General features: G+C 42.0%; 1 protein-coding gene and 1 long non-coding RNA gene across 2 annotated transcripts; one reads left to right on the top strand and one right to left on the bottom strand.

The window, feature by feature from the left end:
* Positions 1 to 5537: 5537 nt before the first annotated feature.
* LOC117547854 (WD repeat-containing protein 76-like) lies at positions 5538 to 9655 on the bottom strand. Its single transcript, XM_034218742.1, has 8 exons — positions 9557 to 9655; positions 9150 to 9305; positions 8787 to 8879; positions 8475 to 8579; positions 8222 to 8314; positions 7695 to 7744; positions 6529 to 6637; positions 5538 to 6067 (listed from the first exon to the last, which is right to left on the bottom strand). Exons 1-8 carry the CDS (start codon positions 9653 to 9655, stop codon positions 5816 to 5818), a joined length of 957 nt encoding a protein of 318 aa, XP_034074633.1. The 3' UTR covers positions 5538 to 5815.
* Positions 9656 to 11039: 1384 nt separating this feature from the next.
* LOC117548049 lies at positions 11040 to 12789 on the top strand. The gene is made up of 3 exons (XR_004569289.1): positions 11040 to 11068; positions 11938 to 12026; positions 12441 to 12789. It is a non-coding gene; the product is annotated as an uncharacterized LOC117548049 (long non-coding RNA).
* Positions 12790 to 13040: the final 251 nt, after the last annotated feature.

Below are 13040 nucleotides of genomic sequence, written 5' to 3'. Positions count from 1 at the left end.
CGCTCTGCACCGCTAATTCAGACTTTTTGATTTGAGCGGGCTCCAGCTCACGGTGCTTGCCTGCTTTCGGCATCTCAGGGTCGTCAATCACGCCACACATCTCAAGAGTAAGCTCATAGAGCTGAGCGCGGGCAGAGGTTGTGATGCACCATTTCTGTTATGCGCCACAGTTGTTGAAGAGACCTAGTAGACCACCTGCAATGTAGAGAGGGAGAAGTCTGAATTTTAGCGTCACAACCAACATGAACATGGAAATTAAATATAGGTGACTATGTTTGTGTCCACAAACTGACATACCTGAAGTCTTAGCAAACCTCATGAATGTCTCCTCCATGGTCTTGTCCACTGCTGCGAGAGCCCCTGGGATCAATGATTGTGCAACAGCTATAGCTCCAAGCTTGATGTAATCAAGAGCACCAGGATGGGAGAGGTCGATGTTTGTGAGAAAGGCCTCAAACCAGGTAAGGTACCTGTAGGAAATTAAAGTTTATTACAACAACTACAATAAGCTCTCACTTATTTTTATATTGAGTATTCAGGGAATGAGTGCATAGATTACCTGGCGTAGTTGTGGCCATCATACACAAAGAAGAGATCTGCCATGGCGCCGTTGCAGTGATGGAACAGCTCGAAATTGTTGGTTTTCACAGCAAAATTCATCATAAAGACCAGCCTTGCATGATCCATCATGGAGAGCCAGAACATGCCCGTTTTGCCCAGGTGGCCCCTGCGTACCTTGTCTTGGTATTGGAGGTAGTCACCAATCAGCTTGAGCAGTGTGGGATCCTTCAGAGTGGAGTTGAGGCTCTCAGAAGTGCAAGAGTGGATGAGGTTGAAGAGGATCTCATATGGGATGTCTGGTTTCTCCTCCTCTAGAAAAACATTGAACAGCAACCGTTCGAGTGCCTCTGTGACCACCTTCAGACTGAAGAGAGCCTTGGCATATGACTTCCCGCTCAGGATATTTTTCAGGCAACCACTGTTTGCGAGGCCAGCTTCTATGAGGATCTCGGCGTAGCCAGCTCCAAGACACTTGTGCCCAGTGAGTCTGCCCATGTAATTCATGGCTGTGTGGAACTTGCCAATGAGGTTCACATGCTTACTGAATTCCTCCTCGTACTTCCATACTATAGGACAGGCTTTCATGACGACTCCCAGGTCAAACGTGTTGATGGTGTATGGCTGTCCAACCTCCTCAGTTGCTGCCTCGGATCTCTTGAGTAGCTCATACACTACTGCGTTGTCTGTAATGGGCTGGTTGATGGGGGTGTACAAGTCGATGGTATATTTCCTAGGAGGCACTTTCCCTGTGCTTGAAATAAAACCACCAAATCCAGGCACTTGCTGCTTGCCCTGGCTGCTCAACCATCTGCTGAGGAGGTGGGTGTTGTACTGCAACATTGAGGCATCATATGACACTTGGTTCTCAGCAGGAGGGGTAAAGTTGGCATTCTTGGGGAATTTGGGGGAAACTCTTTTGAATGCCAGCTCTGGCAGCGTCTCGGGAGGCGTGATCTTAAGGCTTCTCATCTTGGATGACCTGTCATAGAGAGGAAGGGTCCTTTTCTTGGTGCTCACATGGCTCTCCTTCACTTCTTGAATCATGATTCCCCCGGCGCTGTTTACCACATTTGAACCATGAACGTTGGTGGTGATTCTGTTCAGGTTGTCCCACTCGCTGTGAAAAACAGTGTTTCCCTCGCCAGTGATGATTTGAGGGGTCAGGTTGGTGGACATCTCATCAAAAGCCTTGGCCATGGCTGTCTCAAGTTCCATACTGAAGTCATATGTCTCTGAGTGTCCTAGTCGTGAAAGGATGGTTGTGAGCTGTAAAGATAAACAAATGTTTTTTTTATCAATATCAAATACCTGTATGAAGCATAGTTGAGCAATGACAATGTAGGACCTCATAAGCAATAAGTTAGCTGATCACTCACCTGTTTGCTTCGATAGAGGTGCCGAAGTGTGGCACACAGGAGGATGTGCTTTGGGAGTTTCCACTTGCTGTTAGTTGCTGCTCAACACACATCTTGTGTAATCGAATAGACCAGCCTCTGCGTCTTCTCACACTTTTCTTCATCAAGTGTCCCAGTCACCACTGAGCTCAGACATTGTACAAGATGCTCTGGGAGCAGTTCATCCATTTTCACAGCATCTAGCTCCTGTGCATTTGGGGGCCATGGTAGCTCCTTTGACTCTTTGAATGCCTTTTTAATGTGAGAATTGAGGGTGAGTGCTGCTTCTTGTAGTTGATCAGATGTTCCAAGTTTGTACGTACATTTAACTGCTTCATCTACAGTAATGCTTGAGCTGTATATAAGGTTCAACTCAAGACAACCATGGTGTGGTACCTTTGAGAATGTGAGTTCACGAGATATGTCTTTGTCTCCTTGTAAACGTCTTGCCAATTTCTTACTGCGGTATTCAGGATTAGGAAAACCTTCACCTTTCAGTGTCTTCCTGTACAAGTTGCACATGGATCTTAGCTGGACGACTTCTTTGTGTTCATACACATTCCTAAGAGAACAATCCTTTACTACAAAATAGGACTTGTCATGTGCTGCCATTTTCCGGGCCTGCGGGCTGTCAATGTTGTCTGCTGCCTTTTTTCCTCTCTTCCTTCCACGCTCATGGTTTTGGTACTCATTGTTGAAGTTATTTCTGCATATTGGATGATACTGAGCTTCCATAGCAAAAAGGTCCTTGCCTTGCACCTTGCGATAAAGATCCTCTTTCTTCAATTCCTGTGCCCTAGGTTCGATAAAATTCCAGGCTGGTTCTTTGTGTTTCCAACTCTGAAACTTTTTTAGCTCTTCAGTCTTCCCCTTGAACTTGGTTGTTGTTTTGTCACAGATACACTGATTTGGGAACAAGAAGGAACACCGAGCCCCTTCAGTTTGACTAGAGAGACATTTGGGATGGCGTAGGGAGTCCTTTATCGATGACGATGATTCACCAGATGTAGAAGCCTTTGACACTTTTAAACGATCCAATTTCCATGTGAAGGTTTTGTAGCAGTTTTGATGATAGCCAGTTTTATCCAAAGGCAAGCCTTCTAACGTCAATGGTATTTGGTCACAAATATCCTTCATGCGGTATGGTGAGGTGGCTGTTTCGCAGAGTCTCATATCACGAACACTGTGTAGATACGATAGCTTCTCGCTTGCCCCCCCCTTGCATTTGCCGAGCATGATACAATTACCATACTCAGAAGTTGAGACATGTAAAATACATGTTATCGATCTAATCCTCTTTGGAGGCACTTCAGCTGTGTTACAATGTTTCCTTTTTCCCCATTGTCAGCAGTTTATGAAGTAATCAGCCTGAATAAAGAAATTAGAAACATTAGATAGCTACCAACACTCTGAGGAGGACCAAATGATGAAGTATAGGCCTACAATGTTTCCTTTTTCCTATGGTTAGTATGAGTAATCAAACTGAAAATAAAGAAACACATTATCTAGCTACTAACTTAGCTAGCTACCAACACTATAGTCAAGAATACAATGTTTTTTCCTTTTCCCTATTGTTAGTAGTGAGTAATCAGCCTGAAAATGCTGAAAAACATTAGCTAGCTATCAACTCAGCTAGCTACCAACTTAGCTAGCTACCAATTTAGCTAGCTACCAACACTACTTAGTCAAGATTATAGATGTGATTTCTGTATACCTTTTGTTGAAGAATTACTTGTATATGACTATTAGGTATATCTTAATAATACTTACTAAGAAAATCCTTGAGATTGTTCCCAAAGAAAGCAGTGGGAGATTGCCATCTGCAGGTAGCCAGGTACCAGGTAACCAACGGCAACCAACTGCCGAGCCCCGGTCACCAACATCATCAGCTTGGTACCCAATATTATCCAAAAATAAACACTTAAAGTATTAGAAAAAAACTGATTGTGAACGAATATTCACTATGCACTTTAAAAAATGAAAAGGTAGTTGGTCATACACACATGTTTGGTCATTTCTTGCTGTTTTTGTCCAGAAATACAGTCAAAATGTTGTCAAATGTCAAAAATAACCATCCCATTGAATTCCTAGGGTCAGATTTGTATGGAAAAATGTATTAATTTGTCTCTGTATGTTGTTTACTTCAAAGGTTATGCCTCTTGCTACATCACATTTTAATGTTTCGGTTTTGGGTTAGGTGCAATAAAGGGTTACAAATGGAGCCTTTTGGACATTATTTCAGCTTGGCACCTGGCAGATTCTGAAAGTAGACACTTTAAGGATTAAGAAAAATCAGGTGGCATAAAAAATTCCGAGGGGTGCGCGTGGACCCCTATTTCCATCTAGACTAAAGCCCTTAAGGATTTCCCATATTCTGCCTCCAACCAAGAGCATGATTCAAAGCATACAATTCAGCTTGGTACTTTATCTTCTGTCCCAACCTCCTCGGTGTACTTATGCAATAGATATAATAGTTGTTCATGCATTAATTGTATTTTCATTCGAATCCTGCAATCTTCAAGTGCTAAGTATTAAGCCACGCTAGAGTTCATTCATTTGCTCCTCAAGGGCCTTAAGAAGGCACATCCTCCACGCAATGATAAAGACTGCCTCTTAACTTTGCACCCGTGCAAAGGTTAATGTATAAGTTCAGGCAAAGAGGTTTCACTATAGGCTACATTGATAAACGTCAGATGCAGTTGTTACAGCTTTTATTGGTTTCTCAGGTGGCGAATATACAGACCTCTCACCTTTTAATCCTCAGCATAATCTCTCTCTTACTGAATTAACTTTGGAGATCAAATATACACACTTTTGAAACATTCAATGTCTGACATTTCTGTTTGGGGAGTCAAGGAACCCCGAATAATCATTGCTAAAACTAACACTGTTTTCTTTGTCCTTTATCTTCCATGCTGAACTTCTCGCATCATTGCCCTCTGACACATGGGTCGGCACCCATGTTTATTCGATGGCTGCAAACCCAACGACGAGGGTTCTCCTCCAAGCTGCGTGATCTCTGCCTAAGCTGCGACCTGCCCCAGATCGCTATTCCCACTGTTTAAGAATCTGCACAGCCACAACCGCAGCTCTATATCCGCCTACCTCAACCCTGAGTATCCTGGGCCGTTGGTCATCTTCACACACTCACAGAAATATTTAACCCTAACTTTTAAGATTTATGTAAAATAATTACATGACAAAGTTCCATTTAATATTTTTGAACATAAACCTATCTAATAAACTTTACATGATGCATATGCATCAGTGTAATAAAGCCTATTCATTTGAAATGCATATTCACCAGGTTTATGTATGCAGTATTAATATAATTTATTGAATTTAAATGCATATTAATCAGATTATGTATTCAGAATACATTAAGTATATTTGTTTGAATTACATAGTAATTAGGTTACCTATTCAAGATGAATAATGTGTATGTGTTTGAAATACATAACAATTAAGCTTAAATTCAATCAAAATGCATTAGATTTATGTATTTTTGTGATTAATATCCAACTAATTTTTCTATTTTCCATTCAACAATATCTCAATGATTCATACAATCAGACCACCTTGTTGATTCAACAAATGTATTAACATTAAAGCAAACCTCTTCTCTTCACACAGACACAGTACTCAGCAGGTAGTGTAGCTCTTCAACCAAGTCATCTTGTAGATGGAACATGTAAAATGTTTTCTAACTTTAATAGAACAGAGACAAGTTAGGAAGGTTAAACAAAGTGTTGACTGAGCACCTGCCGTTTCTAGCTTTCTGTGAATCACCTGAGCAATTTGAGCATCAGTGCTTGTACTTTGGGGGAAAGCTTGGACGATTCCAGGTCCATCAGGATCTTCTAGTAAACTTCGAATGTATTCTTCAAGCTTTTTGGATAGCTTAGATTAAGTGCGTAGATCAACCCATAAAGCATCACGCATGCATGGTTGATACTCTGGAGGTTGTGTAGAACTTCGACCCCTTCCAGGACCACACCGACATCTGCAAAGCGTCCACCAGGACCATCAGGATCATCACTCTCAGCTCGAACGGTGTAGATTGCCATAGTCGTCCCTGCGACGTCTGCCTCGACCTCACGGCATTCGATGTCCTGAAAGATGGAGAGAACAATGAGCTGTGTCACTCTAACCTTGACCTTTGACCACCAAATTCTAAGCAGCTTATCATTGAGGCCAAGTGTGTGTTAATTTGAAGAATTCCATTAAGGCACTGTAGATATAGCGTTCATAAAAATGAGATGGACACAAGTTCAAGGTCATAATGACCTCAAGATCTTTGACTCCCTAAAAGCCTGGAAAACAAAACAAAAAGTCACATTATGTATAAATGGAGTTGTACATTCAATGATCATCAACTATTTAAATATGATAAAAAGTGGTGTTTGAGCATTGTTGATCACAATGAGGGTCGCGTTAAAGAATCTCGATAGCATTTTTTACCGTGTTTGTGGGTACGTGCCATAAAGAACAGCATGTCTTTAAAGTAATACTCTTAATCCTTTAATTTAGAGAATTTGTAATGGTGCACATGAAACATAAGACAGTAACTTACATGTTCATAGGTTAGTCCTCCTCTGAGGGTAAGGTTCCGAGCTTCTTTAAGATGTAAGGATTTCCGGGGAGACAGAAGAGACTGCACTGTATCCAATGAAGCCTTTGACCTGCCACAATAAAAATGGAGTCAACAAAACATCCCAACTTAAAATGTAAAAAAAGAAAAAATACAGGACCAGGAACCCATTTTATTCAGAGATCTGTGAAGTAAATGAAAACATTCTCATCAGTAATCAATATCTGAAAGAGCCAAATAAGAAACTGTTCTTTGATACAATGTAGGGGAGAAAGGACAGTAGGAAAGAGGCAAACCTCTTCTGTCCACCCCCCGCTCCCTCACTCCTACCCTCCACCATCTCTTCTCACCTCCTCTCTCCTAATCTCCTCTCATAGGGTAATGTTTACTCCTCCCTCCTATCCAACCCTCTCCAAACCTCTCTTGTGCTGTCCTCCCTCCCTCTCTCCTAACCTAATTATGTTTCCTGTTAGGAAATTGAAGGAACTAACCTTTCCCTATCCTGATCTTCTCTCCCCTAACCCATCAACCCTTGAAAATGCCCCCTTCTACTAAATAGAATCAGTCCCAACAGCCAAAACAAAGTACCGTAATTTTCAGACTATAAACCGCGCCTTTTTCCCCATTTTTCGACCCTGCGGCTTATATAACGGTGCGGCTAATCTATGGATTTTTACAGCTAACGGCCACTAGGGAACCTCCTAAATCTATGGATTTTACAGGTTACAGTCCACCACCTTTAACACTATGGGCTCTATGACCGGTCCGTGCCCGCCACCTTTCAGCGGCGGGCTCCAGCAGGCAAAGCTGGAGGCCGGAAAAGAGTGAGACAGGCAGCGCGCCAAAGTAAAAGTGGAACCGAGAGTGGTACGAGAGACAGAACGAGAGCAAGACAGACAGACATTACGAGAGCGAGACAGTTTGTGCAAAGGAAGTTTTCATGCACAAACCCTGCCGGTACGTGCGCTGGGAGCGCACCGTTTAAGTTTGAAAGTTGAAAAGTTTGTGTGTCTGAAACGCTATGTGATACAGTACAGTTTACACAGCACAGTACATGTTCTGTAGCTACTATTGCACTAAATGGTAACACTTGAATACGTTATGAAAAAATTACGGTATCCTTACTACTACACTGTTTTATGACTTACCTCTTGACATCCGGCTTTGGCTTTACTGACTGCCTCAGATCCTCAGCTGCCTTTTGACAGAGAAAAACAATAATTATCCCATTATTTCTCTCCATGGATATCAGCCCTAAATACACTACAATGTATGGTAAAGGAGGAAGACAGGAATAGCATTATCTTTGTAAACTACATTGTAGAAAAAATCGAGAATTAACCCATTTAGCCCTACTTTTACACCTTTTTAAAATCCTATGCTTTATGTATGAGTGAAGTTACACTGTGGTAGGAGGTAACACACAATAAAGCTATATGTGTGAGAGCAAGAGAGAGACACAGACAGACAGGGAGAAGATCTAGGGGAAGAGAGAAAAAGCAGGACGGAGAGACAGAGAGAAGAGGGAGACAGCCAGACACAGAAAGAGGGAGGGAGAGAGTCAGAAAGGAGAGAGTAGGGTGAGACAGACAAAGTGTGATAGGATAGAGAGGGAGAGAGAGACCAGTTGATCAGTCTTGTGTTGGTTAGAGTTCCAGTCAACATGTCCACTTACTGGCAATAACTTCAAGGAAGACAAGAAGGATTCCCTCTCTCTGATGTTCTCAAGGCGTTTGAGTTCATAAGCAGACAGTCCACAACATGTATCCTACACACACGCGCGCGAGAGAATCAAGTTGATCAGAATCAATAATCAAAACCGACCTGACATAATCTGAAAGGCCTATCTTACTAAATAACATTTCCAAAACAGGTGTCAATTACATAACTGCTGCTTTATGAGAACTATCAAGTTTCTGTGTCCTCACCTTCTTGTTTGGGGCATAATTGTCGTCACTGGCATATTGGAGGCGCTTAGGTGCCAGGACCCGACCCTTAACCTCAAGCTCCTCCGGACCATGTGGATTTACTTCCTACAAGTAACAGCAGTACCACCATTGCCTTGAGGGAATTTATTACTCAAAACAAACAACCCATTGGACTCAATGACGAACTATTGGTGTTCAAGGTCAATGTGACCTAATGTCCATCCCATTCTCATGAACGCCACATGTTATCAGGCACACCTGGAGGGAAATTAATTACATCTGGCACAAAGGACAGAAGGATGACATATTTACCACATATTCTTTGACCAGTGTGTCCAGGTCTTCATTGAGGTAGATGCTCAGACAGCTCAGCACACAATCACGCCTCACGTTGATGTCTGCACTCTGAAACAAACATTACATGATTCCATGCTGGTCAGTGTCAGAGACGCATGTGCTGAGGCCAGCCAAGCCACTGACATTTCCCTCCTTGACCATCCTGAACTCACCTGGTTTCACCCCACTCAGTTAAAACTCACACAGGTCTGAGCCCGTTCACTACACAGTAATTTTGAAAGTGCCTATCCTTTTCCAAACCGTTAACAAAAGGAGCTTTCCCATATGGCTGAGTCAAACAAACCATATGTGTATTAGGTTAGACCAAAAAATACTTACATTATCCGTCTTTGCCATCACGGCTTTGATCTTTCTTCCTGCAGCTCCACCTTTGGTATGGAAAACTCTGATCAGGTCGTCGGTCAGGCGGTCCAGTTCTCCAGGGAATTTGGAGGTCAGAGGTACAGTCGTCAGCCGCATAAACTCCAAGTTGATCTGTAAAAGACAACACAGACAGGATACAGACTTAAACAGGGGCAGCTGTAGCTCAGTTGGTAGAGGGGTCATTCATAGACCGAAGGTCAGTGGTTCGAATCCCGGCTCTGACTGTCCACATGTCAAAGTGTCCTTGAGCAAAGCTAGCACACTGCACAGTTGGGTGCACAAAAGTGCTATTTAAGTGCAGACAATTTACCAGATGTGTGACATTGAATACATGAGTTACTAAACTTCAGATTCACACTTACCTCACTGACGTCAAATAGTGCTGGCCATTTGTTTAGGAACTCTGGAATCTTTGGCTCCTGGAGAATCTCCTGTCTCCTAAGCGAGAAGGTACGCTGCATCTTCTCCTTATATGATATGATTAGGGAGTAAGAATATTATACAAACTGAGTGTAATAGATAAAGAAAAATGAACTGTGCAAAGTAACCAGAAAACAGCTGAAGTGTCCAGTGCTGTGCAAAATGAACTATTGGGCTGCTTGAGCTGAGCTGGACAGGAAGTATAGTGCAAAAAACATGACGGGTGAAAAGCTGTGATCATGTACATACTGGCCATGCCGTGAACATAGTGTAATCATGGATAGGTAAGATACAATGTATTTCACATTATACCTCAGTCACAGTGACGTGCAGTGAGGTTCATGGCTGGTGAGGCACTGACTCTTTCAGTGTCAGATTTACAAATATTATATTCTGACCTTAATCGAAATATCATGTTATTTTCAAAAGCTTTTTTGGTCTGATGTTTCGATTCATTTTAAACAGACCGTTCAACAAAAGGATACCCACAATCTAAATATTGGATTGTTCTTTCTTAGTAAGAACCAATTTTCATTACCAATGTGGTCTTACCTTGACTTGAAGATGAAGTCCATGCTATCCTTCTGGACAAGGACAACAATCTCTATTACTTTTTTGTAAAAGTCCTCCTTATCTTCCTCTAGTTTCAAAAGTCTAGTTTGTTGTTTGCGTCTGGTCTACCGTCTCTGCGTAGAATAACAGTAGCAACAAGGACCTGTGGGCTCACGTGCGCCCCCTTCAGTGCGGCAGAGGTTATGGCTGCCTCCCCTGGTGCTTTTTTCATTGCCGTTGTACGGCGAGCCTAAATATCATATACGTGAAATAACTTATTTAGAGACTATGGATGGCGAGGATACATGTAATAAAGGGATCTACAAACATTACATTGGTGACATACAGTGAGATGGTAACAGGCATGCGCTTAGGGCCCGCTTTCCAGACAGTTTCTGTGAGGTGACGCATTTTGAGGTGAGGCAGAGCTCATCTGTATGAAGGGCCGTGTAGGCCAAAATTCAAACTCACCTCGCACACACACTACTGAAAACATCTCGCCTTGCACACACACTACTGAAATACTCTCACATTCATTACTGAACACCTCACACACACACTACTGAAAATTAACCTCACACACACACACTCCTGAAAAACATTTTACTGAAAGGTTCTCAGTAGGGAATGTGCATGTGTTTCACCTATGTGTGTGTGAGGGGATTCTTGCTGTAACGGAAGTCATTCTTGCTGTAACGGAAGTCATTCTAATGTAACGGAAGTCATTCTAATGTAACGGAAGTCATCTGCTAGTGGGTCTCCCCGTTAGCTTCATTAGCTCCAGGCTGCTACTCGGACGTGTTTGTTGTGTTGATGCCTGGTGGAGTATTCTTCATTGAAATATCGCACTTATCTTATGGCTCTGCGGTTCAAACAGACCGTCCATGAATGCAGTTTATTCGGTAAGTGAAATTCAAGCACTTTATTTCTTACTTGTCTTTTTATTGAGCTAACAAGCGAGACGAAGCTACATCTGTGCTAACGATGCTATCCGTAGCATACAAGTTAAAACATAATAGAGAAGTGTAAAACATTAAGAAGGATTATACTGTAAAACATAAGGCTTCTCGGTGAGGTTGGTAAAATAAGGTCATGCTTGTACATTAGTTAGTTTGCTAGTTAGGTAACTGTATGCATTGTTATTGTTAATTTAAAATAGCTATGCTCGACGATGCAGACAGCTAGCGTCACATTAGTGTTGAAGAGCAGAGTATGAGATTAACCTCACTATAAGATCTGTGTATCTGAAAAATATGAATCTCACATTTCCAGTTGGTTCCAGAAATAACGTTGACGTAGATATTGCAATATGGTTTGTTGAGCTGGAGTTGAAGCTTACTGGTTAACGTTCATCATATTAAACGAACGAACCCAAACGTTGTTGTTTTTATTAATATTATTACCAATACTTACTTAGCATTTTATTATCATTACACTGGAGAAACCGACTTATTGTGGCAGCAGAACGTGAACATGTAACTTAATGCCTGCATTTGAGGACGAAAAATGGCTCAGTCAATGCTTTAGGGACAAGGAAATGATTTGTTTAAATGTTAGATATGACGTTATGTGTGCTTCTGTGACAATGAAGCTTATTCATTGCATTACATTTGTTGAAGTTGTTTGTCTTTTACCCTTACGTGTGTGTGGGCTTTGATATCCAGCACTTTTTTTTAAGGATAACAAAAAGATTATCACATGACATTTGCATGTAAAAAAAAGTCTGTGACCAACACATTGTTACTTTACATATACATCTGTTTGTTTAAAGTTTCCAGGTGATGCAGACAGACCAGAGGATGCTGACCACGAGAGACAGACCTATTCCTAACATCAGTGAACTTCAGCATGGACTCAAAGGTACAAAGACTCCTTTCATACTGTACAAAGAATCGAGAAACGTTCTGGTTTAAATAGATAAAGTAACAACTATAATCAGCTTTCACATTTCAATGTATTTAAGGCAATTATTATTTTACATTGTGAGAATTGCTACCATTTGTCTCTACATATTGTCTGTAAAAGACGTGGTAAAAGTGGTTCTTGCAGTGAGACAACCGAGCAGTTGAATATTATTTAATAAGATATTTTAATGTTGATTAACTGCAGACTGTTCATTCATAATCTGATTATCTTTGTAGTACAAAGTGATGAATTAAAAAAACACATTAAAATTAAAAAAATACATTATTTCTACAGCCGCTAAATAAACAAACCTTTCATAAATAACACACTTGCTCTGCAATAATGTCATATGTTTGTCATTTCTGTTAGGAAAGGACATACCTGAAGGACACAACTGCCTCACCGTTTTCTCAGAGGGGCAAGAAGAAAATGAAAAGCTGATTTCAGATTAAAGACCAATACAGGACATTCACTAAGAAACTACACTTTTATTGTGAACACAAAGTCAAACAGGACCATCATTTGTTTGTGACAGCTGAGCCCAGTATGTGCTCACAGATGCAGTTTAGGGGGTTTCTCCATCAGGCCTGGCCCTCCTCCATCAGGCCTGGTCCTCCTCCATCAGGCCTGGCCCTCCTCCATCAGGCCTGGGCCTCCTCCATCAGGCCTGGGCCTCCTCCATCAGGCCTGGGCCTCCTCCATCAGGCCTGGGCCTCCTCCATCAGGCCTGGGCCTCCTCCATCAGGCCTGGGCCTCCTCCATCAGGCCTGGGCCTCCTCCATCAGGCCTGGGCCTCCTCCCAGAGAAAGACCTCTCCACCTCAGTCCTCTCCAGCCAAACCCACAGACAGGACATCCGTCATGCTGAGGTTTCTCCCAAAGTCTCTGCACGCTGTCTCAATTGATCCACACTGTGAATATGAGGGGGAAATGTGTGTCATAAATGCTTTAGACAATAAGAAATATGAAG

The sequence above is a fragment of the Gymnodraco acuticeps genome, unplaced genomic scaffold (genome assembly GCF_902827175.1).
Source record: "Gymnodraco acuticeps unplaced genomic scaffold, fGymAcu1.1, whole genome shotgun sequence".
Classification (NCBI taxonomy): Eukaryota; Metazoa; Chordata; class Actinopteri; order Perciformes; family Bathydraconidae; genus Gymnodraco; species Gymnodraco acuticeps.
Note: the sequence above shows the minus strand (reverse complement) of the source record. Positions and strands in the feature narration are given on the sequence as shown.

What these genes read in the sequence shown, in the direction of transcription:
- LOC117547854 (XM_034218742.1), bottom strand. Translation starts at nt 9,655, where the DNA reads ATGCAGCGTACCTTCTCGCTTAGGAGACAGGAGATTCTCCAGGAGCCA. An exon ending in CACTGGTCAAAGAATATGTG is followed by an intron (nt 8,580 to 8,786) that starts GTAAATATGTCA and finishes TGTTACTTGTAG; the next exon opens with GAAGTAAATCCACATGGTCC. An exon ending in ATTATGCCCCAAACAAGAAG is followed by an intron (nt 8,315 to 8,474) that starts GTGAGGACACAG and finishes GCGTGTGTGTAG; the next exon opens with GATACATGTTGTGGACTGTC.